This window comes from Peromyscus californicus, unplaced genomic scaffold, assembly GCF_007827085.1.
Source record: "Peromyscus californicus insignis strain IS unplaced genomic scaffold, ASM782708v3 Scaffold_10__1_contigs__length_136768540, whole genome shotgun sequence".
Lineage (NCBI taxonomy): Eukaryota > Metazoa > Chordata > Mammalia > Rodentia > Cricetidae > Peromyscus > Peromyscus californicus.
In genome coordinates, this window is record NW_026294391.1 from 119,670,440 (window position 1) to 119,696,007 (window position 25,568).

At 37.2% G+C, this 25,568-nt stretch overlaps 1 protein-coding gene across 7 annotated transcripts in view; it reads right to left on the reverse strand.

Moving 5' to 3' along the window:
• Mcf2 (MCF.2 cell line derived transforming sequence) overlaps positions 1–25,568 on the reverse strand; it is a 102,791-nt gene that overhangs the window by 9,936 nt on the left and 67,287 nt on the right. For all 7 annotated transcript variants that reach the window (XM_052739963.1, XM_052739932.1, XM_052739951.1 and 4 more), the window contains 8 exons: positions 23,505–23,571; positions 22,704–22,819; positions 22,362–22,431; positions 20,612–20,704; positions 8,167–8,259; positions 7,098–7,223; positions 4,451–4,672; positions 364–456 (listed from right to left, as the gene is read on the reverse strand). In XM_052739963.1, the coding sequence (XP_052595923.1) occupies positions 364–456; positions 4,451–4,672; positions 7,098–7,223; positions 8,167–8,259; positions 20,612–20,704; positions 22,362–22,431; positions 22,704–22,819; positions 23,505–23,571 (880 nt within the window). The remainder of the gene's footprint in view (positions 1–363; positions 457–4,450; positions 4,673–7,097; positions 7,224–8,166; positions 8,260–20,611; positions 20,705–22,361; positions 22,432–22,703; positions 22,820–23,504; positions 23,572–25,568) is intronic.

Sequence of the window (25,568 nt, forward strand, 5' to 3'; positions counted from 1 at the left end):
AGAGATGGCTCAGAGGTTAAGAGCACTGCTTGTTCTTCCAAAGGTCCTGAGTTCAATTCCCAGCAACCACATGGTGGCTCACAACCATCTGTAATGAGATCTGGCGCCCTCTTCTGGCCTGCAGGGATATGTTCAGGCAGAACTGTATACATAATAAATAAATCTAAAAAAAAAAAAAAAGAACCAGTTTTCTTTAAGAATGAGGCTCCTGGTAGGTTTAACATTCTCCAATGGATGCCCCCACACCCAGGAATATATGGAAAATACAAACTGAAATTGACAGGTCAATAAATTAAATAAATAAAATAAAATAAAAAATTTTCAATTTTAATGATGATTATGGTTTCCAGAAGAATAACCAACCTGAACAATGTATATTTCTTCCTTCTCACCATACCATATTTCAAACTTGCGGTTATCACCTTTCACATGTTCTGTAATTCCAGCTTCTTCCATCTACAACAAATCAAATTTTTCCTGAGCATTTGATTACAAATATGAAATTGCATTCATCATGTTCTATCATAATCTATGAGAACAGAGTGTTTCATTTAAGCAAAATATACATTTTATTTTCAATGAGTAGGAAATGGAAAGTATAGCCATAGGCATGAAGACTTAAGTGTTTTTGTGGAAATATGCACTCAGAGTTCAGATGCCATGCTCCATTCCAGTGCTTGATATAAATGTCATACATCCGAACACTCAGGCCTCCTATCTAAGGTTGAATTCTGCTGGAAAATAACTATACAGTATTAAAACAAAATTTTGTCAGAAATAAAAGTAATTAGCCATCAATGGGAAAAGCCACCTGAAATTGATTAATTAATTTCAATTTTTTTGAAGTAATTATTGGCCAGATCAATTTGATATTACAAATTTATTCCCTACGACTTATAAGTAGCAAATTTATGGGTTAGGGAAGAACCAGCCTTGGTTCTCTTCCCACCAAGCTTCCCTCTACAGCAAAAAAAATACCTAACCTTCTCACAGCAGGAAAACTTGTGTAGTATACAACATTTCTTCCTTCCCACCACTTTCTTCTCACCCATGTTTATGCTTAGCACAATTTTCTTTCACACTTTGCTGCTAACCTTGGCTAATTCCATGTGGGACGACTTCACTCCCTTGTGTAATATTTCCTTAAGTTCTTCTCTGCTTTTCCCCCTTTCTTTCAATTCCTTCCTAATTGTCTAAAGGAATATCACACTGTGTTCCACTTATGAACCCCCCAAATGACCCTAATTAAAACTAATAAACATTAAGGGTAGTGCTCCTGAGATTCGTGCATTAAGGTAAAGGAAAACAATTATACTTAGAAATGCAACTTAGCTATGTTAATTAAAAAGCCTCTGACATCTACCTTGAATGTAGTCTAAAGTTACTTTCAAATGTTCCCTAATCTATCTTTCCCATACCACCCTAAACTATCTCTGCTCAAATATTTAGATATAAGAATACCAACATTCTATCTTTTCAAACAGTGAATTATGTTTCATCACATGACTGTCTTAATAGGATGATAGGTAGCAGACATACAAGACTCCTGAATCAAAGAAGACCAGACTGGACCTCCATCCATCCATCACTAGCATTCATCAGCTATGTGTCTTAGTGTTTCCTAAGAAAACTTAGGTGCTGAAGTTTTCTCAAATTCCATTTTTCAACCATGAAATTGGTAAACATGTATTTCATAGAGCTGATATAGAGATATAAATATTAAACAGCATGTTCACATTATATAAGTTGTTGTGGGAGAGTGCATGTGGGTATGCATGTTCACATGTACATGGTACATATGTACATGTGTGGGGGCCAGAGGTTGATGTCAGGTATCTTCCACAATAGGTCACCACTTTATTTATTGATGCAGGGTCTCTTGCTGAACCCAGAGCTCACCTGATCCAGCTAATCTAACTAGCCAGTTTGCTTTGGGCTGAGATTATACCCACACAGCATTTTACACAAGTACAAGTGATCTGAACTCCAACCCTTACACTTGAATGACAAGCTCTTTACCCCAGTTCATAATGAGCTTTGAACGAATGGCTTTCCTTCCCATCCTTTCCTGTATTTCAATGGCAACTGTTTTTCTATTTCCCATTGCTGATATACATAGCACATCATTAATTAAATACATTTTGGGATTTCTTTGGCAATCAACTTTTATCTGACACAAAGTTAGCACTACTATGCATTAAATTAAAACAACAGTTGGTGATAATAAGCAAGCACACAATCTGATGGATCTGAAGAAGCTACATCTCTATCTGATTGCCTGTGACCTGACATATGGTTTTTCTATGGATGTTAAGTGCTTGCATTAGAGCACATAGTCATTAGAAAGACATGAGAAGGCTGTGTAAATCCAGTTTGGTGTGATGCAGTCAAGACAAAAAAAAATCCATTTCAGGGGAGAGAAGTTGTTCAGCCTTGTTAAGTAGCATCCTGACCAGCAGTGGTAGATTCTCGTGAGAAAAAAGCAGGAGGAAGCAAGCATAATAAGACCTAAGAAACAGTCTAACTTTCCATCTTTCTTAGTTTACAGCATCACCATTTTCCCAGGAATCTTTATCTAAAATTCTGCAAGCATCACTTACTAGTTCTTTTCTATTAAAGATACAATTATATCAGGAAACCAAAGAAAAACCAGACAGATTTTCCTCTTTTAAATGTCAAGTAGTATTTATTTTCTGTATCTGGTAAGTCACTAAGCCCTTATGTCTGCCTTCCATTGAAATGTTTCTTGCATCAGTTCCTCCTTCTGTTTCCATGGTAACTATTGTACTCCTTCTGGCTTCATTACCTCATTAGTCCTTCTTTAATGAACTTCAGAAACACTCTGTTGATATGCCTATCATTGTATCAAATTTAAAATAAAATAGAAAGTCAATGCAAATAAGAAATTCTGCTTTAAGTAGTTACTAGATCACCCCACAAACAGAATGTGCATCAAATTGGTTTATGTTAAACATGCCTACAAAGGTGAAGTACATTTCAAGGAGTACATATGTAGATGGCAAGATCTAAAACCTCTCAGAAAGGGATTATAATGTCATGGTTCTCAGTTGATGTTTATTAAAGTCATACATAACTCAGATATGTAGACTATATTAAAAGAGTAATGGAGTACTTGTGATAAAGATGGTTGGAGTTTTAAAGACTCTTTGGAGCTACTGTGCATTCACAATTGAATACAAAATGGACAATGGGAAATGCTCAGGGAGGTGACCCTGGGTAGAAATTGTGCTGGAGGCAGCTGACCAGTATGAGGAAAATCAAAAGTAGAGCCTGCTTATCATGTGGCCTCCTTAGACTAAGTCCCCAAGCCCATGACAAGTCCATCAATATAAGCACTGCTACATTTTCATCAGCTCTCAACTATACTGGGACAGCCAACTATGAAAGCAAACACTCATGAAAAATAACTAAAATGGTAGTGACTGGAGAATTAAAGATAAGAATTTTCTATCTTCCAATTAGTCTGTAAACAAATATGCTGCATTTATAATTTAAACTTGAAAGATAAAATTCATTAGGTTTAAAATAACCAAATCTACCAATTATAGCTTCATGTGAATTGGAAGTACTACTGGGCTGCTAATGACTTTGACAAACAACTGTGTCCTAATTTTAACACAAGGCTAATGTCAGGACACAATGGTAGTTTGGGTTCTAGAGAGAATAAAATTATTTCAAAGAATAGCACAGAATATATATGAGAAAGATGCAGCTGTAGGTAGCTTTGGATTCCCAGAAAGGACGGGGCTAAGGAATGGAGGAGGGACGCAGAAAGGAGGCTAGGAATATGCTAAGCACAAGAGTTCTCCATTGGCAAACTGCAGTGAGGAGGGGAAAACCCTTTCCTCCTTGTTTCTTTTATAACAAAAACTTCTTGATAACAAGACCAAGAATTTTATCCAGTACCATTGGAAGAGTGTTCATCCCTAGGTGAGCCAGAACACAAAGGGCACCTTGGAGAACATCTGAGACTACAGTGATGGGGAAGTTGAATCAAAGATCTGCACCTGGGCCCAACCCCAGTCCTAATTTCAGACTTCCAAAACCCATGTAAAGCTAGATGTTAGTACATGCTTGTAATTCTAGTGTTCCCACAGCAAGATAGAAGGTGAAGACAGGAGAATCCCTGGAAGCTCTTGGGGGCAGCAATACTGGTGTGCATAGCAGTGAACAACAGGACACCTTGCTTCAAACAAGGTGGAATGGAAGGACCAAGACCTGAGCTGTCCTATAACCTCCAAAGTTGTGCTGTAGTATATATGTGCCTGTACTCACACATGAACACACATGCATTATTTTGTTTTGATTTTTTGATTCTTTTAAACAGAGGGATGTGCAGTTAAAGTATAAAACCTATTTAAGGAAAAAAAGTATTCAAGATGGAATACATATAAGGCAATATTGTATCACATAATGTGAGCTTTCTTACTTTTAGGCAGTGCTTAAAACTGTACGATGGGTATCTACCAGCTCCTTCTCCAGATTCAACGCGCGTCTTACAAAACATAACAGCTTTTTCATACAAGAAAATGTGTCTCTGCATGGGTTTGAATCTTGCAAAATCCTTCATTTTTGTAGCACCTTTCCGGTGTCCTAGCCAAACACTGAAGGCACCTTGCAGAATCATCTTGCCCAGCTCATTCAGATTTCCCTAGAATGAAAAATCAAAACCAATTCATGGAAGGCAAAGCTATATTCAGGTGCCAGACATTGACAGCTTGGTATTTAACTTGACCTACTAATACTCTGAAGTACATTTTACCTTCTTTATATTTTTTCAAATCATCACATAAGACTTTATTGCTGAGGACTCATCACACTTTGGTCACAGGAAATGGATAAATCAATCTCGTACTGCCCTGGATGGTTTATCCCTTACAGGCTAACATTCATAGTACTAGAAAGTGCTATTCAGGCTGCTAGGTGGGTAGTCATTTGTCATTAACCAGCTGTGAGCCATGTGAGTTACAATAATGATCAGGATGAGAGAATAGGCCAATTGATGCAATAATGGCATGAATGTTAGGGGTATAACCAATTTCCTTTTTTTTTCCTTTCTTTTCTTTTATTGCAAATAGGTTTTTTCATACAATATATTCTAATTACAGTTACTACTCCCCAAACTCCTCTTAGATCCTCCCTACCTTCCCTCCCATCTAGATTTACACCTTTTCTGTTACCCCTTAGAAGACAAACAGGCATCTGAGGAATAATAATAAAATAAAATGAACTAAAATAAAATAAACAAAAACAAACAGGCTGGAATAGAATGAAGCAAACACAAGAAAAAGAACCAAAGAAAAAGCCAAAGAAACACATATAGATACACATGTTTGTACACACAGGAATCCCATAAAAACACAAAACCAGGAGCCATAACAAAGAACCCGTTAAGGTTAAAAAAAAATTTTAATGCCCTGACAAAACATTATAAGACAAAAAACCTCCAAAAATGCTACTTGAGTTCTTTTGGTGTTGGCCATCTACCACTGGGCATGGGGCCTACCCTTAAAAGTTTACCATGCGATGGCATGAGTGAGGAAAAAAATACCCTCCTCTCTCTGCTCCTTGCCACCTGTTGCAGGCAAGAGAGTTGACCCTGGGGTAACAAGCGTGAGAGAACCAGCCCTGCCCTACACCAGCTACAGCACACAGGACAGCAGGTCCTGCACCCAACCTGGGGAGCACACTAGAGTTGTCCCTGTTGTTGGGGGGCCCAGGTGAGCCACCAGCCCTGAGGGTATGAGAGCAGGAGCACTAACCCTGCCCCTCCCTCATATGTCCCTTCCTACAGCAACTAGGAGAGAGGGCTCTGCACCACCCCTGGGCAAAACAGTAGAGCTGGCCTGGTAGTGTGAGTATGGGGAGCCTGGATCTGATGGCCCAATAGCAAGAGAACTGGTCCTGCTTCTTGCTGTAGGCTGTATTGGGTGAGCTAGCCCAATGGCAGTGCTGGAGAGCTTTCTCTGATAGTGACAATGAGGGAAAGCTAGCAGGATGACCAATCCAGCTATCGCCCAGGCCCAGAACCAGGGCTATGAGTTGGTCCACGCCAACATTCACTGAATCTATGAACTGTTGGAGCATGTGAAAGGGACAAACCGACAGATCCTACAGATCTCCATGACACAGGACAACAACAGGATATCCAAGAGGAGCCCCAGTGAAAGCTCATTACCAGTGATGTAGCAGAAACCAGAGGCCTTGAGCCAGACCAATGACTCATGGCAATAAACACTTGCAAGTAAAGATAAATGAACTAAAAGGTAAATTGTATATCTCAACAGGCCACACTACAGCTTCCACGATACTATTCTTCTTTTTTGTTGCTGTTATTTTTATTTTTGTTTTGTTTCTTTGATTTGTTTGGTTTTTGGTTTTTCTTTTTAAATTTGTTTTTGTTTTTGGATGGAGGTTGCAAGGGCAGAGTAGGGACTCAAGGGGACAGAAAGATAAGTGGGGATCAGAATGCATGATGTGAAATCCAAAAAGAATCAATAAAAGTTAAATTTTTTAAGTTGTTTTTAAACCATTCACTGTAGCATAATTTTTTACTTTGAAACACACCATGTCTCACACACATTTAAAATTGCTGTGAGGTTGCCACATGAAAGAACCTTCCTTTCCCTTGGCTTCTTGGCATTTCCCATGTAGAGTTATTTCAGCTCGAGCATTGCTCATATCTCTTCCTCATTCCTGATTATATATGATATATTACCACCCTCTGGATGGAGCTGTTTTGGGAAAAGGTGGCAAGCCCTAAAGACTTGACCCTTTATATTCATATCTACTCTAGACTAGAGGAAGTACCAATTCTGGGACAGTGTGTCTGCTTAGCTAACCCAAGCTCAAAACTTGAAGGCAGGCTGCTACAGACCAGGAAAATGTCATCAAATTCCATTTGGCTGCTGATCTGCAGCCAACTCTCCACTTAGCATTATCAATAAAAATGCTTATATTTTTGTTTCAACTTGTCTGCCTCTTGTATGTTATTTCCCAATTGAATCCAAGAGATAAAAAAGGGATTCTGACAAGTCTACCCCCTAAAATTCCAACAATCACTAAATTTTACTTACAAGATAGCCATTGATTGCAATCTGATGCATGGAGTCATTCAGTGACTTCAGTAAGTCCAGCATTGTGTCAAGTGCCTCCTTTAACTGAGTGGTTCCTTCACCTTCTTTGCTGCACTTTAAGAGCTCCTATAATTGGAAGTCAAGAATTAAACAATATTAGTCACATATTAAAACTGCTGGAAAAATGAATAATTTGGAGCTAATATGCTTTTGAACAATAACCCAAAGATACTGTCATTTTTTGAGTAATTTCTTTCATATTGTCTGTCACATTAACATTATATTTAATAACAATGTCAAAATTGGGGAAGAAGTAGAATAATAACTAAAGAGTATAAAACAAAGGGCATTCAATGCTTTTACAGCTAAAAACCAAGAGCTACAAAAACACATCAGAGATTAGTTTTCAAAGCAATTACATGAGTTTTCCTCCTCTACATACAAAAATTTGTCACTCATTATGCATATAGCATCATGAAACACATTTTAAAAGAAACTGTGGATTTGTACAATGTTTTTTCCCATTAAACTAGGAGTGTCTTTTGCATTTTCATTAAAAGGCCAATAGGAAACATAATCTTAAAATTCATAAGCATATATTTAGATCTTATCAATATGAAAAATTATTTTATAAAATATTATGCTTAAATTGGATAGAACTTATATGGAGGGTCAAGAGCTAACACTCCATGTACTCACAGCTTAATAACCTTGAGTATGTCATTTGTACACCAACATGAAAAAGCACACTGTAAAAATCTTACACATAAATCTGGCCATTCTTCTCCTTAAGCTACTGCTAGTGCTTCCTGATCAACTACTTCTTTTGAAATGACTACTAGATCTTCCAAAAAAGAATTAAATAGGAGCTGAAGAGATTGCTCACTGATTCAGAGCACTGGCTGCTCTTGCAGAGGACCTGGGTTCTATAAATTTGATGTGCTCTTCTAACCTCCATGGATACCAGGCAGATACATGCTACATATTATATACATGCAAGCAAAACATTCATACATATTAAATAATTTTTAAAGTAAAAAAAAAACAAGCAAATGCTTCATGTAATTACCTTTAAAAGCAACTGATACTTAGTGATTCGTTGCACTGGTTTGAGCAAATAAGAATCCAGACCAAGTCGATGTTTTAATTTTTTTTGACATTCCTGTCATTAAAAGATAATGATCAGTTGATCAGCTGGATACAGTGGTACATGTCTTTAATCCCAACACTCTGGAGGCAAAGGTAGGCAGATCTCAGTGAGTTTGAGGCCAGCCTGGTCTACATAGCAAGTTCCAGGACAGCCAAAGCTACATAATAGAGACCCTGTCTCTCCCCCTCAAAACAAAACTATAATAATCAATAAATGTTAAATTAATTAGTAGAGGGGTATAGGAAACAAACAAAATATGTATGAAAATTCAATATGGAATGCTTACTTTGTAAGCTTATTTTAAAAGTAATTTATTTTTAAAAGACATATAGTAAGGCTAGAGAGATGGGTCATGCTCTTCCAGATGACTAAGGTTCAGTTCCCTGCACGCACACAGTGACTCACAATCACCCATAACTCTAGTTCCAAAGAATCCAATGCCTTCTTTTGATTTCCATGGGCAAAGATGCATGCATGGTGCGTGTGCATATGCGTATGTGTGTGTGCGTGTGTGTGTGTGTGTGTGTGTGTGTGTGTACTGGCAAAATACTCATATACAAAAATAAACCTTTAAACAATCTTAATAAATAAAAATACATGTACCTGTAAAATACATGTACCTGTCAAGTGCCAAGTGCTCATTGATTAGACCCCAGACATGAATCTTTCTTACATCTTAAGGAACATGTATCAGAAAAAGTACTGCTCCATATAGTATAAAATTTATGAGAAATAATACACCTAAAAACTGCTAGGAATATCATTTTAAAATTTTGAGAGCACATGGCTGCAATCCCAGCACTCAAGAGGAAGGTGGATCTCTATGATTTTAAGGCCAACTTGGTCTACATAGTGAGTTTCAGGCCAGCCAGAGACCATCTCAAAAAGAAATGGAGGGAAGAGGAAGAAACAAAGAAGGGAGGAGAAGGAAAAAAAGACAGATGTGGAAGGTAGAAAATTACATTATTTCAAAGCTTAAAAGGTTTCCATGTATAAACTCACATTGGTATAAACTGCATAAAATTTGAGAAAGCAGGAAATGACAATAGGTTAGAATGATTAAAATGTTCTTCAGTCTGTCCAAGAAAATTAACAAAAGACCAGTCTGCAGGCAAAGGCCAAGAAAAGAAATAGGTTGTGCTAAATATAAATCTGACTGGGTATGAGAACAGAATATTTTTTAAGATTGCAAGAAAAATACAGACTTCATCAACTGGTGCTGTATTTCATTCAGTAATTGGCTTGCTGCCACTATAAATATAGGGGGTCATGACATCAGGTCCTGGGAACAGTGTAGGGACCATAGTTAAGAGAAGATGGGAGTGGTTAAGATGAATGTGCGCAACACAAAAGGACTGGGAAGTGGATATACCTGAATAAGATAGAGGGCCTTCCACTAAATGTGAATAAAATTCTGCATATAATCTAATTCAAATAAGAATAAATAATCAACACTTAAATATGATAGACTGATATATGCATTTTGATCTCCTTCATGAAATCCAACTAGAATGATGAAATATATTTTTCTCAAGACAAAAAATATAATTGAGAAGGGAGAAAATATTTGCAAAACTTAAAAACTAAAAGTCAATTCACACATGGTATCTAATTACAAGTTGAGAGGGGGGAGTAAAAAACAGCTCAGTTTTTATGTTAGAGAATGCCCCTTCCCCTTCTCAAGAAATACCTCTGAAAGAGAAAAGTTCAAAGTGCTTATGAAATAGATACTAACAACTGTTGGTGAAGATGTAGGACACTCAGAACTCATACACTCTAGTAGTAATGGAAAACTGCAGTCACTGTGGAAAACAGTCCAACAGCTAGGCATTAAACATAACCAAGAATGGTGACTCACACATTTAATCCCAACACTCAAGAAACAGGAGCAGATGTATCTCTGTGAGTTCAAGGCTGAGCTGGTCTATATAATACATTCAAGGCTAGTCAAGGCTACATAGTAAGATCCTGTTCAACATTAAATATAGAGTTTCCATATGATGCATTTTATTCCTAGGTGTATAGCCAAAGGAAAAAGAAAAATTTACCTATATTTTCTGTAACAGGGTGGCTCAGTGGATAAGAGCACTGGCTGCTCTTCCAGAAGACCTGGGTAAGATTCCCAGCACCTGGTGGTTCACAACCACTTGTAATTCCAGTTCCAAAGAATATGAAACCCTCTTCTGGGCTTTGAGGGAACTACACGCATATGGTACACAAACATTCATACAGGAAAAACACACATATCCTATAAAATAATAAAATTTCTAAAAGATTGTATAATAGCTATGTTAAACAAAAGATAGAAACAAGCCAAATGCCCATCAACTAATGATCATATGAGTCAAAAACGATCTATCAGGAAATATTCGAACAGAAAGAGAAAAGTATTACTATATACAATGGCACGAAGCTCAAAAATATGTGAAATAAGTGGTTCTCAACCTATGGATCGTGACACCTTTGGGTCTTGCATATCAGATATTTACATTACAATTCATAACAGTAGCAAAATTACAGTTATGAAGTAACAACAAAAATAGTTTTCTGTGGTCACCACACATGAAGAACTGTGACTAAGGGTCATAGCATTAGGAAAGTTGAGAACCACTCTGTTAAGAAGTCACATTAAAATGCCATAAAGTGAGTGAGGCAGTGGTGGCGCACACCTTTAATCCCAGCACTTGGGAGGCAGAGACAGGTGGATCTCTGTGAGTTCAAGGCCAGCCTAGTCTACAGAGTGAGTTCTAGGACAGGCTCCAAAGCTACAGAGAAACTCTAGCTTGAAAACCCAAAAAGAAAAAAAATACCATAAAGTGTATGCTTTTGTTTATATGAAAGCTCAAAATAGGTAAATCTACAAAAACACAAATCAGATTAACAGCTAAATATTAATTGAATGGATTGGGGGAAATCAGTAAGTCAGTGAATAAGAGGTAACTATTAAAAGGTATAAGGTAGTGTGAATCCCTTTTTTCTTTTTCCATTTCTTTTTCCTTTCCTTTTTTTCTTTTTTTGGTTTGGCCCATTAGCTGGTTGCTATTATTTATTTGTTTTCAAAGGTAGAATCTCACTATGTAGCCCAGGCATGACTCAAACTCAAGATCCTTCTTCCTCAGGCCTGTCAATGCTAGAATAACAAATGTATGTCACCATGACTGACTTTAGAATTGGAATTTTTAATAGTAAAAATGTTCTTAAATTGATTGGGTTGATAACTATACAACCTGATGAATACAGTTAAACTACTGAATTACATATTTTAAAGCAGTGGCTCTCCATCTGTGGGTCATGACCCCCTCAGCGTCTGAATGACCTTTACACAAGAATCACCTAAAACCATTGGAAAACACAGATATTTACATTATGATTCCTAACAGTAGCAACATTACAGTTATGAAGTAGCAATGAAATATGGTTGGGAGTCAGCACACCATGAGGAACTGTGTGCAAACCACTGCTTTAAAGGGATACATTCTGTAATATCTTATTTGCATCTTAACAAATCCATTACCAAAACCAAAACTGAGTGGACAGTAAAATCTGAAATAAAAATTTTAAAAGCTACAATAACCACAACTTAAGTCACACACACACACATACACACACACACACACACACACACACACACACACACACACACACACACACACGGGGGGAGAGAGAGAGAGAGAGAGAGAGAGAGAGAGAGAGAGAGAGAGAGAGAGACGCACATACAGCAGAAGAATGTTCTCTATAAAAAGTAAAAGAGAAGGCCTCTGAACTAAGGGATACAAGTTTCAACTGATTTCAGATCACCATACTGAAAGCAAGGAGAAGAGTTGGATATCTATATATCTAACAACTTTGAAACTCACATCCTTTTCCTCAAGCATAATAGCGGCCAGTTATGTTTGTATTGAACAGCAATCTACAAGATCTACACAGCTGAAGAGAAAGTGCCTAAAGAGAGATGTATTAAGAAAGGCTCTCATCTCTCACTAGCACACCAAAGGAAGCAACCAGAGACAAACAATGCAAGACTGAGGACCATTCTCAAGAAACCCAGAAATGCCCAAGAAACTTTGAATCAGATTTCATGTGCTTGTCCCTAATGTAACCAAACAATTAACAGACATTTCAGGACAGCATCCAAGATGATTGGTAGGTGCTAATGAAAAAGAATAGAAAAAAAAAACCTGAATGCAGTTGGAACTATGCAGAGCAAAGAAAACTACTTTAAAAGGAAAATCTATTATTATCTTCATATAGATAAATGAAGAATTCCTGAAATAAAAATCAGGACTCCATTAAAAGTAACTCAGAGAGTACAGAAAATTGTTAACTGGAAGACATGGCCACTGTAAAAACCAGTATGGAAGTTCCTCAAATAACTAAAACTAGGGCTAGGATGATAGCTCAGTTGATAACATATTTTTACAAGCATGAAGACCTGAGTTAGATACCCCAGAACCTGCATTTAAAAAATTTAAGATCATTCTTTTTCTCTGCTGAGTAGTACTCCATTGTGTATATGTACCACATTTTCTTAATCCATTCTTCAGTTGTGGTTGTTTCTAGGTTCTGGCTATTACAAAAATGCTGCTATGCACATAGTTGAACATGTGTTCTTGTGGTATGATTGAGCATTCGTTAGGTATATGCCCATGAAATTTGCAGGCAAATGGATGGAACTAGAAAATATCATCCTGAGTGAGGTAACCCAGACTCAGAAGGACAAACATGGTATGTACTCACTCACTCATAGGTCAATACTAGATGTAAAGCAAAGGATAAAGAGACACAGCTCCAAGGAGGGTAGCTAGTAAGGAGGACCCTAGGAAAGAGACAGGGATCACCAAGCAAAGGAGAAATAGATGAGATCTACATGAGCAAACTGGGGATGGGGGGGTAATGGAGGGCAAAGGATGGGGGATTAGAACCTAGGGGAATGGGAGGTTCGAGCTGGAACAGAGTGCAAGAGCAAGGAAAGAGATACCATGATAAATGAAGACATCATGGGAATAGGGAGAAACAGGGTGCTAGGGAAGTTCCCAGGAATCCACAAAGATGACCCCACCATAGACTACTGGCAATAGTCAAGAGGGTGCCTGAACTGGCCTACTCCGGTGATCAGATGGCTGAATACCCTGTCATCATAGAGCCCTCATCCAATGACTGATAAAACAGATGCAGAGATCCATGGCTGGGCGTCAGGCTGAGCTCCAGGAGTTCAATTGATGAGAGAAAGGAGGGATTCTATGAGCAAGGGACATTGAGATCATGATGGGAAAATGTACAGAGACAGACAGTCAAACTAGTGGAAACACATGAACTGTGGATGCTGTGGGATGGTCTGTATGTCAAGTGAGTTGCTGATTGGTCAATAAATAAATCACTGATTGGCCAGTGGCCAGGCAGGAAGTATAGGCGGGACAAGGAGGAGAATAAAGCTGGGAGGTGGAAGGCTGAGTCAGAGAGACACTGCCAGCTGCCACAATGACAAATAGCATGTGAAGATGCCAGTAAGCCACGAGCCACGTGGCAAGGTATAGATTTATAGAAATGGATTAATTTAAGCTGTAAGAACAGTTAACAAGAAGCCTGCCATGGCCATACAGTTTGTAACCAATATAAGTCTCTGTGTTTACTTGGTCGGGTCTGAGCGGCTGTGGGACTGGCAGGTGAGAGAGATTTGTCCTGACTGTGGGTCAGGCAGGAAAACTCTAGCTACATGTGGACCAATAGGTGAGGAGCCCCCATGGTACTGGACTAGGCCCTCTGGATAGGTGAGACAGTTGTTTAGCTTGAACTGTTTAGGGGGTCCCCAGGCAGTGTGATCAGGACCCATCCCTAGTGCATGAGCTGGCTTTTTGGAGCCTAGTGCCTATGGTGGGACACTGCACAGCCTTGGTACAGGGAGGAGGGGCTTGGACCTGCCTCAACTGAATGTACCAGGCTCTGCTGACTCCTCATGGGAGACCTTGCCATGGAAGAGGTGGGAATGGGTGATGGGTTGTAAGGGAAGGCTGGGGGGCGGGAAGAAGGAGGAGAGGGGAATCTGTGGTTGGTAGTAAAGTGAATAGAAAATCTCTTAATAATAATAAAAAAGAAAAATAAATAAATAAATACATACATACACACATACATACATACATACATACATACATAAAAATTTAAAGTGAAAGATGTGCATGGGGGCTTGCATCATTTATGTACTTATAATCCCAACACTGAAGAGGAGATAGGCAGATCTCTGATTCTTGGTGGCCAGTTAGCCTACCCTACTTAGCTTATTCCAAGCCAATAAGAGACTCTGTCTTAAAAATCCAAGATGGATGGCACCTAAAGAATGACACTCACCCCAGGCATATATGTATGTGTACTCATGAACGCATCTACAAACACATGAACATACACACATACATATATTTTTAAAAAGTAACAGTAAAACCACCATATGACCCAGTTATACCACTCCTAGGATTCTAAATCAACATAGTAGTGTTGTGGAATAATGTTTTGTACACTGTGAAGATGTGTCACTCTAATTGGTTTAATAAAAAAAGCTAAGTGGCCAATAGCTAGGCAGGATTTCCAGACAGAGAGGACACTGGGAAAAAGAAGAGCAGTCACTAGCTAGATGCAGAGAAAGCAGGGTGGGCACTATGGAGATGAGGCAATAAAGCCACAAGGCTGAAAGTAAATTAATATAAATGGGTTAATTTAAGTTATAAGAGCTAGCTAGAAACAAGCCTAAGCTATCAGCCAAGCTTTCATAATTAATAAGAAGTCTCTGTGTCATTATTGGGGAGCTGACGGTCCCAACAAAAAAGTAAAACTACAAATGGTATCCAACAAGAGGGCACATATTTCCATATAAGACAGGAGAAAGATTTTTAAAAAGGTTCCAAACACACACACACAAAAAAAAAACAGAGCCAAATACAGCTTCCTAGTCTCTCATGCTGGCCACAGTACAGAGACCATCTCCCAGTTGCTGCCTGTGGACTTGAGCTGCCAGCAGGACATGAGCTAAGCTGCATGGCAGTTTAAGTTTTGCTCATACAGACAGAAAAGGTTACAGATATGTAGTAAAAGAGGTCCAGATGGGAAAAACTTCTAAACAGGTTACAGTGTGTTTTTAAAAAGTATATAGACTTAAAAGAAGAAAAGAAAATAGATATAGACAGTCACAGAAAAAATAGTTTATAAATAATAAGATAAAATCTTTAGAGAGGAAATGAAATAATATAAAAAATATAACCCGTGTAGAAATGGGAAATACACAGGGAGTCTGGATCCTGTATGGTGTTGTATTGACTTCAAATATTTTTGATTGCTGATGAGCAAGCAAGAGCTGCTGAGAGATATTGGATTATAAAAACTGCTAAATTAAACCAATATCTATATTTCAAAAATGTCCTAACTTCAAAATGAAAGCAAAAAAAAAAATAGGTTATGTTGGGGAATAGGTTATCCTTTTGTTTCCACAGAAAACTAAAAGCTGTGGATTTATTCAAAGTTGATAGAGATCAGATTTAATTGGGAGAGAATTCTGAAAATCCTGGCTATAGACATAAAGAAATAAACCTAGAAAAACTTCAAGACAGGTAATATATATTTTTTGTTAAATTTTTAAATTTATTTTACATACCAACCACAGTTTCCCCTCCCTCCTCTCTTCCCATCCTCTCACCTCACCTCCCACCTACCACCCCATCCATTCCTCCTCCTATCAGAAAGGGTCAGGCTTCCCATGGAAGTCAACAAACCATGGCATTTCAAGTTGAGGCAGGACTAAACTCTTCCCCCTGCATCAAGACTGGGTGTAGCATCCCAACATGGAGAATAGGTTCCAAAAAGCCAGCTCATGTGTCAGGGACAGGTCCTGATCCTACCTCTAGGGGCCCCACAAGGATGACATGTATTTTACCTGCTCTAACATAAAACAAAAAATCATCTTTGACTGGATTATGTACAACACACAGTCCATACTTATGTTAATGTAAATATGACTATTACCTTTGAAAGTTTATGTGTTTTCAGAGCAAGGGGACCAGACACCAATAAAAATGGGTGGCCCAGGTGATCCAGTCTCTCAGAATGCCTCTGTTGCAATGTCCTCAGAGTTTTGCCTCCAGAACCAATTCAAGGCTGCTGGCTGAGATGGTCCAGTCTTGCAGACTATTTTAGCCAGGACTTGACCATTGTCCTAATTTTCTCAGGGTCCCTGAAAGATGCCAGAGTCCCCAGACACCAGGAAGCAGTCTAAAGAACACAATGCCTACATTTCCAAGAGGTGGGGTGGGTGGTTTTTGGTTGTTCTGTGGATGTTTATCATTGCTTAGGGGGGTTGGTCACAGTTGTTATTGGCCATGGTCAGGGAGGATACTAAGCAGAGGAAATTAGATTGACGGATCTTATTCTGAAAAGAAAAAGGGGGATATAGAAATGATAGGATAAAAAGGTAGATTATTGTATCTACTTTCAAACTAAAAAAAACTAGTCTAAAATATTTTACGTTGGTATGGATTTTTGTATATTGTTTCAAATTTATGGTTATTTTTGTTGTATTGTATATATGTTCCTACTCTTGTGTAAGATATTGTAGTATATTGATACAAATTTAAGGTTCTTTTTGTTAGACTGTATAATATGTTTTTATTTCTTGTTTAATGCATTGTACCTATGCAGCTACATTTATAAATGTGATATAAAGTTCTAGTCCTTGAAAGCTATTTAGGATAATTTAAAAAAAAGTACAGGTTAGTAGCCATCTATAACAAACTTATAGTCACTTTAGGTATATTTTTAAGGTCAATCAGAGACATATTTTAAACAGATAGATGATCTTCAAACACTTCAGAGACCTACAGAACATGGCATTTTAATGTTTTAATAACATAAGGTTTTTCATGACAATGAGACACGTTTGCTCCTGGCAGCACCAATCTACCTCAGAGAAGATGATGGGCATCAAAGAACCTCCATATGGAGCTTGATTTTGATATGGTAAAGCTAGCCCCTGGGCAAAGAAACTGCCCTTGCCTCATTTGCTGACAGTATGCTGTCCAAACTGTACAAGCAGGACACAAAGGAAAGCGTCTACTGAACTTTGCCAAGATAAGTTGGATAGTCCTTCAAAATTCTTGCTTCACAGAAAAGTTTGTCATATATTCTAGGCCTGTAGGCCAAAGATGGATGTCCCAACATTACAGAGGAACCTTGAGTGACTGTCCAGGCAGCCAGCTTCTGTAATTTCTGTAGTTTTGGAAGTTGTTTGCTCTGAACTTCCCATTTACTCAAGTAATATTTTATCCTTCTTGGGTCTTTGATGGAGATTGAAGACTAGATAGTTACAGTTTTACAGTATTCTTTGTTACCAAATTCAGAAAAGAAACTTACAGAAGAGATGTAATGTTTATAAGGCTAAAAAAAATAAAAGCTTAAATTGTTTACCTCAAAAAAATGTCTTGAGGTCTAAAAAGATAGTTTTAAGATGGCAATACAAGTTATAACAGAAAATGATTTATGTATAAAACTTGAAATACATCAAGATAAAATAAATAATAGAGTATTTTCTCCAAATATGCCAAATACAAATGGACTGGACATTGTGAATGTAAATTCTTACTTGATAATTGATCTTATTGTATATAGTTTCATTTGTTAAATATAATCTATTTAGACAATACCTGATAATTGTTCTTATTGTATATAGTTTTACTATGTTAGAGTTAAAACCTTTCCTGTTTATTTAGACAAGAAGGGAGAAATGTTCTAGAATAATCTTTTTGTACACTGTGAAGATGTGTCACTCTAATTGGTTTAATAAAAAGCTAAATGGCCAATAGATAGGCAGGATTTTCAGGGCAAAGAAAATGCTGAAAAGAAGAAGGGTGGAGTTGCCTGCCAGATGCAGAGAAAGCAGGGTGGGCACTATGGACATGAGGTAATAAAGCCACAAAGCAGAAAGTACATTAATAGAAACGTGTTAATTTAAGTTGTAAGAGCTACTTAGAAACCAGCCCAAGCTATCAGCCAAGATTTCATGATTAATAAAAAGTCTCTGTGTGGTTATTTGGGAGCTGGCAGGTGGGACAGAGAAAGACTGGCTACATACTAGAGAGATTCCTGCACATCTATGTCTGCAGCACTATTCATATGCAACCAACCTAGATTGCCTTTAACAGAGGAACGGAGAATATGGTGGTGTTCAGTGCAGTCTTGTTGAGCCATAATGAAGAATGAAATTACGTAATTTGCAGGAAAAAAGAATGGAGCTGGAACCATCATGTTAAGTAAAATAAGCCAGACTCAAAAAGAAATATAGAAACAAGAATATATACATATAGAGAGATATCATTTATATATAAATAAAGAGGGACTATTTGAGAAGAGAAAAGGGGACTAGGGCTATTTGTGCTGGATAAGAAAAGGTAATAGGAGGTGACTACGGTCAATACACATGATATACTTAAATCAATGTTATAAAATCCATCACCTTGTACAAAGAATATATGCCAATAAAATTTTAAGTGAAAAATATGATAGCAGAAACAAAACTTTCAGTTAGGAAGAGTAGCAGAGCAGAAAGATGAAAGACATAAAAATAGGAGTAGTCCAAGACTCCAACATCAGTACAACAGTTCCAGAAAAAGGAAAATAAAGTGGAGGGGAAAAAACAAGTAAATTTGGACTGCAGATTCCAGCTTCAGGGTGATCAGCAAGGGTGCAGCTCAGTTTTAGAATGCTTTCCCAGTATATAAAAGGCCATAGGTTCTACATCTTTATCATAAAATAAAAAGAAATTAAGCCCAAAATACCGAGATAATTAAGAAAATAATACAAATAAACAAACTCTAAATATCAGTTCCCATATCTTTCAGAGGAAGAAAACTAGGTCTCTGGAAAAGTTACAAAGTAAAACTGGAGTAATTTATTTCTTTTAAAAGTCAGAAAAGAGTGAAGCAGTCCATCAAATTTCTGAGAATAATTATTTCTTAGTTAGAATTCTTTTTTTTTAAAGATTTTTTTTTATTTATTTATTATGTATACAGAAGAAGGTGCCAGCTCTCATTACAGATGGTTGTAAGCCACCATGTGGTTGCTGGGAATTGAACTCAGGACCTCTGGAAGACCACTGAGTGCTCTTAACCTCTGAGCCATCTCTCCAGTCTTAGCCATCTTAACAATCAAAGCATTAGGGTAAAATAAAGACACTTGCTCATACAAGTTCCCCAAAACATGCAAATATATCACCTAACATGTACACTTTCTAAGTAAACTATTCTATTTATTCTACCAAATATAAAATAAAACAATAAGAATGGCATGAGGCTGGAGAGATGGCTCAGCAGTTTACATCACTTGTTGCTTTTGCATAGGTCACAGGTTCAATTTTCAGCATCCACAAAGTGGCTCACAGCCATCCAAATGCCAGTTTCATGGGGTCCATCACCCTATTCTGACTTCCATGGGCATCAGGTATGCACATAGTATACATGTATATACACAGGCAAAACATGCATACATATAAAATTAAATATATCTTTAAAAAAAACACTTGGTTTCAAGGCCAGACTGGTCTACAAAGCGAGTTCTAGAAAAGGCGCAAAGCTACACAGAGAAATCCTGTCTCGAAAAACAAAAACAAAAACAAAAAAAAACTTTGTATACAGCAGGACAAGCTACTCAAGAGATCAGTGGCACATACCCCCAAATGATATGCACCAAGATCCTGAGATGAAAGCTGTAAGCAGGTCAAAATACTCTAGAAGGTATTTCTTTAAGATGAAATTTAAAGACAGTGTATGCGAATATAAGGAGAACAAATTTTTATGATTCTTAAAATTGGAAGAGGTTGGGGTAGGAAGAAAGCAAAGCATATAGAAAATTAAATGAGTAAAAAGAAAATGGTAATAAAAACACAAGAGAGGGAAAAGCAACCATATTTTACTATATGAGTCATCTGCCCAGAGAAATTCCAGTCTTAATAATTGAGTTAAATATAGCCAATCGATCTAACAAAAAAATATTCTGGAAGCTGTAGAGAAAAAGAATTTCATTCGGATATGGTCATGGGACAAGGAATAGTGAAAGAGACCTAAATCTTCATTTTATAAAGCAGGAAGGAAAAAGACAAGTTAATTGGAGATAGGGAGGCAAATACCAGAAGTAGCTAAAAGGGGTTGCCTCTGGGGAACAGCAAATATGTATTTATATGTGTAAATGTACTTATGTGTGTACTTTGCTTGAAAACAGAATTACTGTTTCACGTATATGCACATATAATTTAGTTAAAGCAGAAAATGAATTTGTTAATGAGAAATATTCCAATATCTTCCAAAAAGCATGTGTTCAATACTTAAATGATTAATACCTGGAAAAAGGCACATTCCGAATACTTCCTCCAAATTAATTCTGACCTGGGTTTATTCTGACAGTACTTGGTATACATCTGAAAATCATCCTTCTGTAATAAAGAACAAATGCAAATATATTAACAATTTATAAATGTGAATTTTTGTTTTCAAAAAAACTGAGCAAGAGAGTGTGTGGCCCGCCCTGGCAGTGAGCATGACATAAAAGGGCCAGCTTTGTGTTCCAAGGACAGCAGGATACACAATTCTACAAGCAATTTCTAAACTCCTGCTTACCAGACTTGACAAAGTAAGAAAAGCTTTATCTTTTTGAACTGTTTATTTCCATGATCCAATAGTGCCAAAAATGAGTTTCCTGTGCTACTAGCCTGCTGGCTATCTAAATAAAGGAGCCTGCAGCTAACTTCCATCATCATAAGCACACGGCTGCACAGTTGGTTCTCCCTTGAATCATTTCCATAATCTTCATCTATTGGTCTGTTTCCTACTCACACTTCAACTTTCATCTCATGAGTTTCTTCTATATAGCCACGGTTTATACCCTTAAGCTATGAATGATGCCCTTCTTTTGAATGCTGTAAGACCCTTTGTATATCTCTAATATTGAGTATAACTCATCCTGTACATGATTTAGGGTTTTTGTTTCTCTGCCTAAATGCTCTTTAGCTTGGTATCCACATTGCCTAGCATAGTACTTGGTAGACAGTAAATATTAAATAGATGAGTACTGAATGGACATATCATCAAGAAGCATTTATCAAACCGGTACTACCACTACTAGTTGACAAGAACTCTACCAACTTTGACAGTTACAAAGGTACATAGGATATGAGACTTCATCAGATTGGGAAATAATTTATGTATAAATGTAAAAATATACAGTAAATATAAAATCTCCTATGAGTAGCACAGTATTGGGTATTTTTAAGGATGGGATCTCACTAAGTAGTCCAGGATGGCCTGAGACTCACAATCTTCCTGATTCCACCTCCTGAGTGTACACACCATCACTTCTTGCAAAGTAGCACAGTGTTTAAGAACTAAACTCCAAAGGGATGTTGGACCAACCACTATTTGAAAACGTTGGGGATGAATTTGTCCATAGTTCAGATGTTTTTAGGTTTATAACATGTTGAGAAAGTTAGTGGCACACATTCTTCCTTAGTCCTATCTCTTCTCATTTCTCATTTTTCTCAAGTTTATTCTCTTCAACAATTTCTGAGATAAGACAGCTATATTCTAAATGTTTAACAATCTCTTTAATCCAACTGATTCCCAATCAGAAGAGGGTTGACCTTTTAGGAAGAGGAGAAACTGGACAACTACATGAATATTTTAAAAATTCTGTGGCCACATAGTGAGACTCTCTGTCATTTAAGTTTTGTTTTTTAAAAAGGCATCTTTTATTCTAACTTTAACCAAGCTCAGGGTGATTTTATTAATATTCTCCCATCTCTCACATCTTCTTAGCTAGGGTGGTCCCTGGATTCCTGAGATTACCATTGCTACTACCTGAGTAACTGAAATATTTAATACACAGAATAAAAGCATACCCTGATTAACCTTCACATCATTTTCTTTCAAACAAAATAGTTTTACATTAAGTATGTGCTAGAATTGATATGTCTTCTCCAAAAACATAAAGACATTAAAGGGAGTAGGGTATCTTGTCTTTAAGCCTGTTTTATATAAGAAATACTTTTGGGTTGCCAATATTTATTTAATTTCAAAACAAATAATCAGACTAACCCTTTCTAGGAAGCAAGGTCCAACTTTTTCTGGAGCATTAAAGCAATCTTCCAGGCTGCTCATGAAAATGCTGTGAAATTTGCAGAGAAAAAAAGTTATTTATGACATATAATAAACCAGTAAGTAGCTCTTTTCTCCTACTTTTTGAAACAGGGTCTCCCTATGCAGCCTGGTTGTCCTGGAACTCACGATGTAGAACAGGCTGGCCTCAAACTCACAGAGATTCACCTCTTTCTGCCTCACAAATTTGGAGATTAAAGGTGTGCACCATCACACTCAACAATAACACTTTTTGAAAAAAAAAACAAAATCACTAAAAACTTCAGTTTGGCAATTACGTACTTGTTATGGAATTCATATATTTCTGCCATATTTCCAAAGAGAACATCTTTTTTATTTCTCAGGAGAGGTGGCATGAGATCAAACATCTGTGGATTGTCCATCTCAGATCTGTAGCCCTATTAAAAATAAATAATTTTTGCATTTTAAATATGTATATTAATATTTGGTTGGCCCACTGATGGTATCAGTGCAGCAGAATGTATAGAAGATTTGTGGGTACAGCTGTTGGAATTTTAACATTTAGATCCCTTAGTTTTCAGAGTTATTTGTGGCATTTTTTTAGAATGCAGGATAAAGAAGTCAAAGCTTCAATACATGGTTGGAATAAAAAGGTAGTACTTTGGCCTTCCAGGCTTTTATTGTAGTGTTGGAAACCAAACAGAAGTCAACTATGAAAAATTATAGTACAGAATATAAAGTTCTCCTTAAATTGAAAGTAAGACCAAATTAGTATCATGGCATTTATGTCAAATGAGTATTTTTATCCCACCCTCAGTTTTTTCCATCTCAACCTCTAAGTAGCAGCCTGGGAATAATTACAACAATGCACCATGTCCCTAAGAGAACAGCTTCCCTTTTCTATAAGAAATTCTGAATCACGTATCCCTGCTACTGAGAGGGAATGTAAACACAGTGTTAAAACAACATGTAGTCTGAAATAACAGCAAATACCCACACTGCTACCATGGGACAACCAAGGACAGAGACAGTTAACACAAAACTGCTTAGAACACCTTATAATGCAAGTAGCCGGGGATCAGTCAAGAAAATGGGGGAAAAAAAACAATTTGCTACACTTACCAACAAAACAGTAAACAGCTCTCGAACATATGCCCTTTCTGTCTGTATCAGCTCATTCAGGACATGGCTACAATGAACAGACCATAGTTGCCAGTTAATGTCCTAGTCACATATCACAGTACAATGGTTCTATTACTATCATTAGAAATAATCTAAAGTAAATAAACTAATCTAGTGGAACTACCTGAGGGTTTTGTTCTAGCATCAAATATGAAGCTTATTTTATGGTTGTTGGAATAAGTACCACTCAGAAGGCTCTTAAATACAGTTTAAAAGAAAAAAAGGCTGGCTGTGGTGGCACACACTTTTAATCCCAGCACTCAGGAGGCAGAGGCAGGAGGATCTCTGAGTTCAAAGGTAAACTGTATTCTAGGCCAGCCAGGGCTATAAACCAAGACTCTGTCTCATGGGGGGAAGAAAAGAAACAGATGTTCGAAGGCCATGTGTTAACATAAAAAATGATTTCTAATTCACTTAGATTATGAATAAATTTACTAAAATCTCACAAAACCTATTTGGGAATGAAAGCCAGGTTTTGGTCATTCTGGACAGCTTAATTTCTTAAGGTCCAAAATCATTATCTCCTATTCAAAAAGAAACACTAGACGAGCATGTTCAACACTATCCCCAGTTCTCAGACATGTGGTAAACTCATTACACTCATCTTCACATGGGTAGGTAAAAAAGATTCTACAGCAACATTGTCTGCCATCTGTATAAAATCAAATACATGTCCTTTCCATTTGATTTCCAAATGACATATTTAAATTTTACTCCCCTCTGTAATACAAGCAACCTCCTTAACATCTACCGTTGTACATGTCTTCTTTTCTTTTTCATACTTTAAAGAAGTTAGACCCTGTTTTTTTTCCAAATTTAGTCTCTTTAAATTATCTTTAATAATCTTGGGAGATGGATATATATATATATATATATATCCATGCAATTTGATGCAAACTACTGGCTATTTTTAACACCAAGATATAAACTTTATTTCCTTTAGTTTTTTTGAGGCAGGTCCTACTACGTAGGTCTGGCTGTCCTGGAACTATGTAGACCAAGCTAGCCTCAAATTCAGAGATTCACCTGCCTCTGCCCCCGCCCCCAAGGTCTCGGATTAAAGGAGTGCGCCTCCAGGCCCAGCTCATGATATAAAACTTACAGGTAACTGTTTTCAAGTTTTGAATATTAACATAAGAATATAGAAGCATATAAAGGGTCATTGTTAATATCTATGAAGTAGTATCTATAATCCTGTATAGCTTTTCACAAACCACTTCATTGATTTTCATTTCTGTTAAAATGAAAGAAACTGTGTCACAGCTTTAACTGTCAACTTGACACAAAATTACAATAGCCTAGGAAAAGAAAACATCAACTGAATAATTGCCCAGTCTGATTGGTGGATAGATACGTCAGTGGGGCACTATTTCGATTGATGTGTGAGGGCTCAGCCCACTCTGGGTGGTGTCACCTCTGGGCAGGGCATCCTAGACTGTATAGGAAAGAAAGCTTAGCAAGCTATGGGGAGCAAGCCAGTAAGCAGCACCCCTCTATGGCCTCTGCTTTAGTTCCTACCTCCAGGTGCCTGCCCTGGCTTCCTCTCATGATAGACAATGATCTAGAAATATAAGCCAAATAAACCATTTCCTCCCCAAATTGTTTTTGATCTTTATCACAGCAACAGAAAACAAACTAGAACAGATGGTACACCCCAAGGGTACAAACTTTCATTTATTAGTTGAATCATTCTGGAAATCTATTATACAGCAAGGTTACTATCATTACTATCATTAATGAAATGTCTTATACACAGAAAATACACTTACAAAGTAGAACTTACACATTGTGTTTTTACCACAAAAAAGGCAACTGTCAGTGTTACTAACTTGCTATAGTAACCATCTTACCACACACACAGTGTGTATGTAATATATATATGTATATATATACATATATCACATTGTATATCCTAAATGTGTCCATTTTTGTTTCCCAATTATATTTCAATAAAACTGGGAAACACAGCAGTTGGAAAGATGGCTCAGTAGTTAAGAGTATATG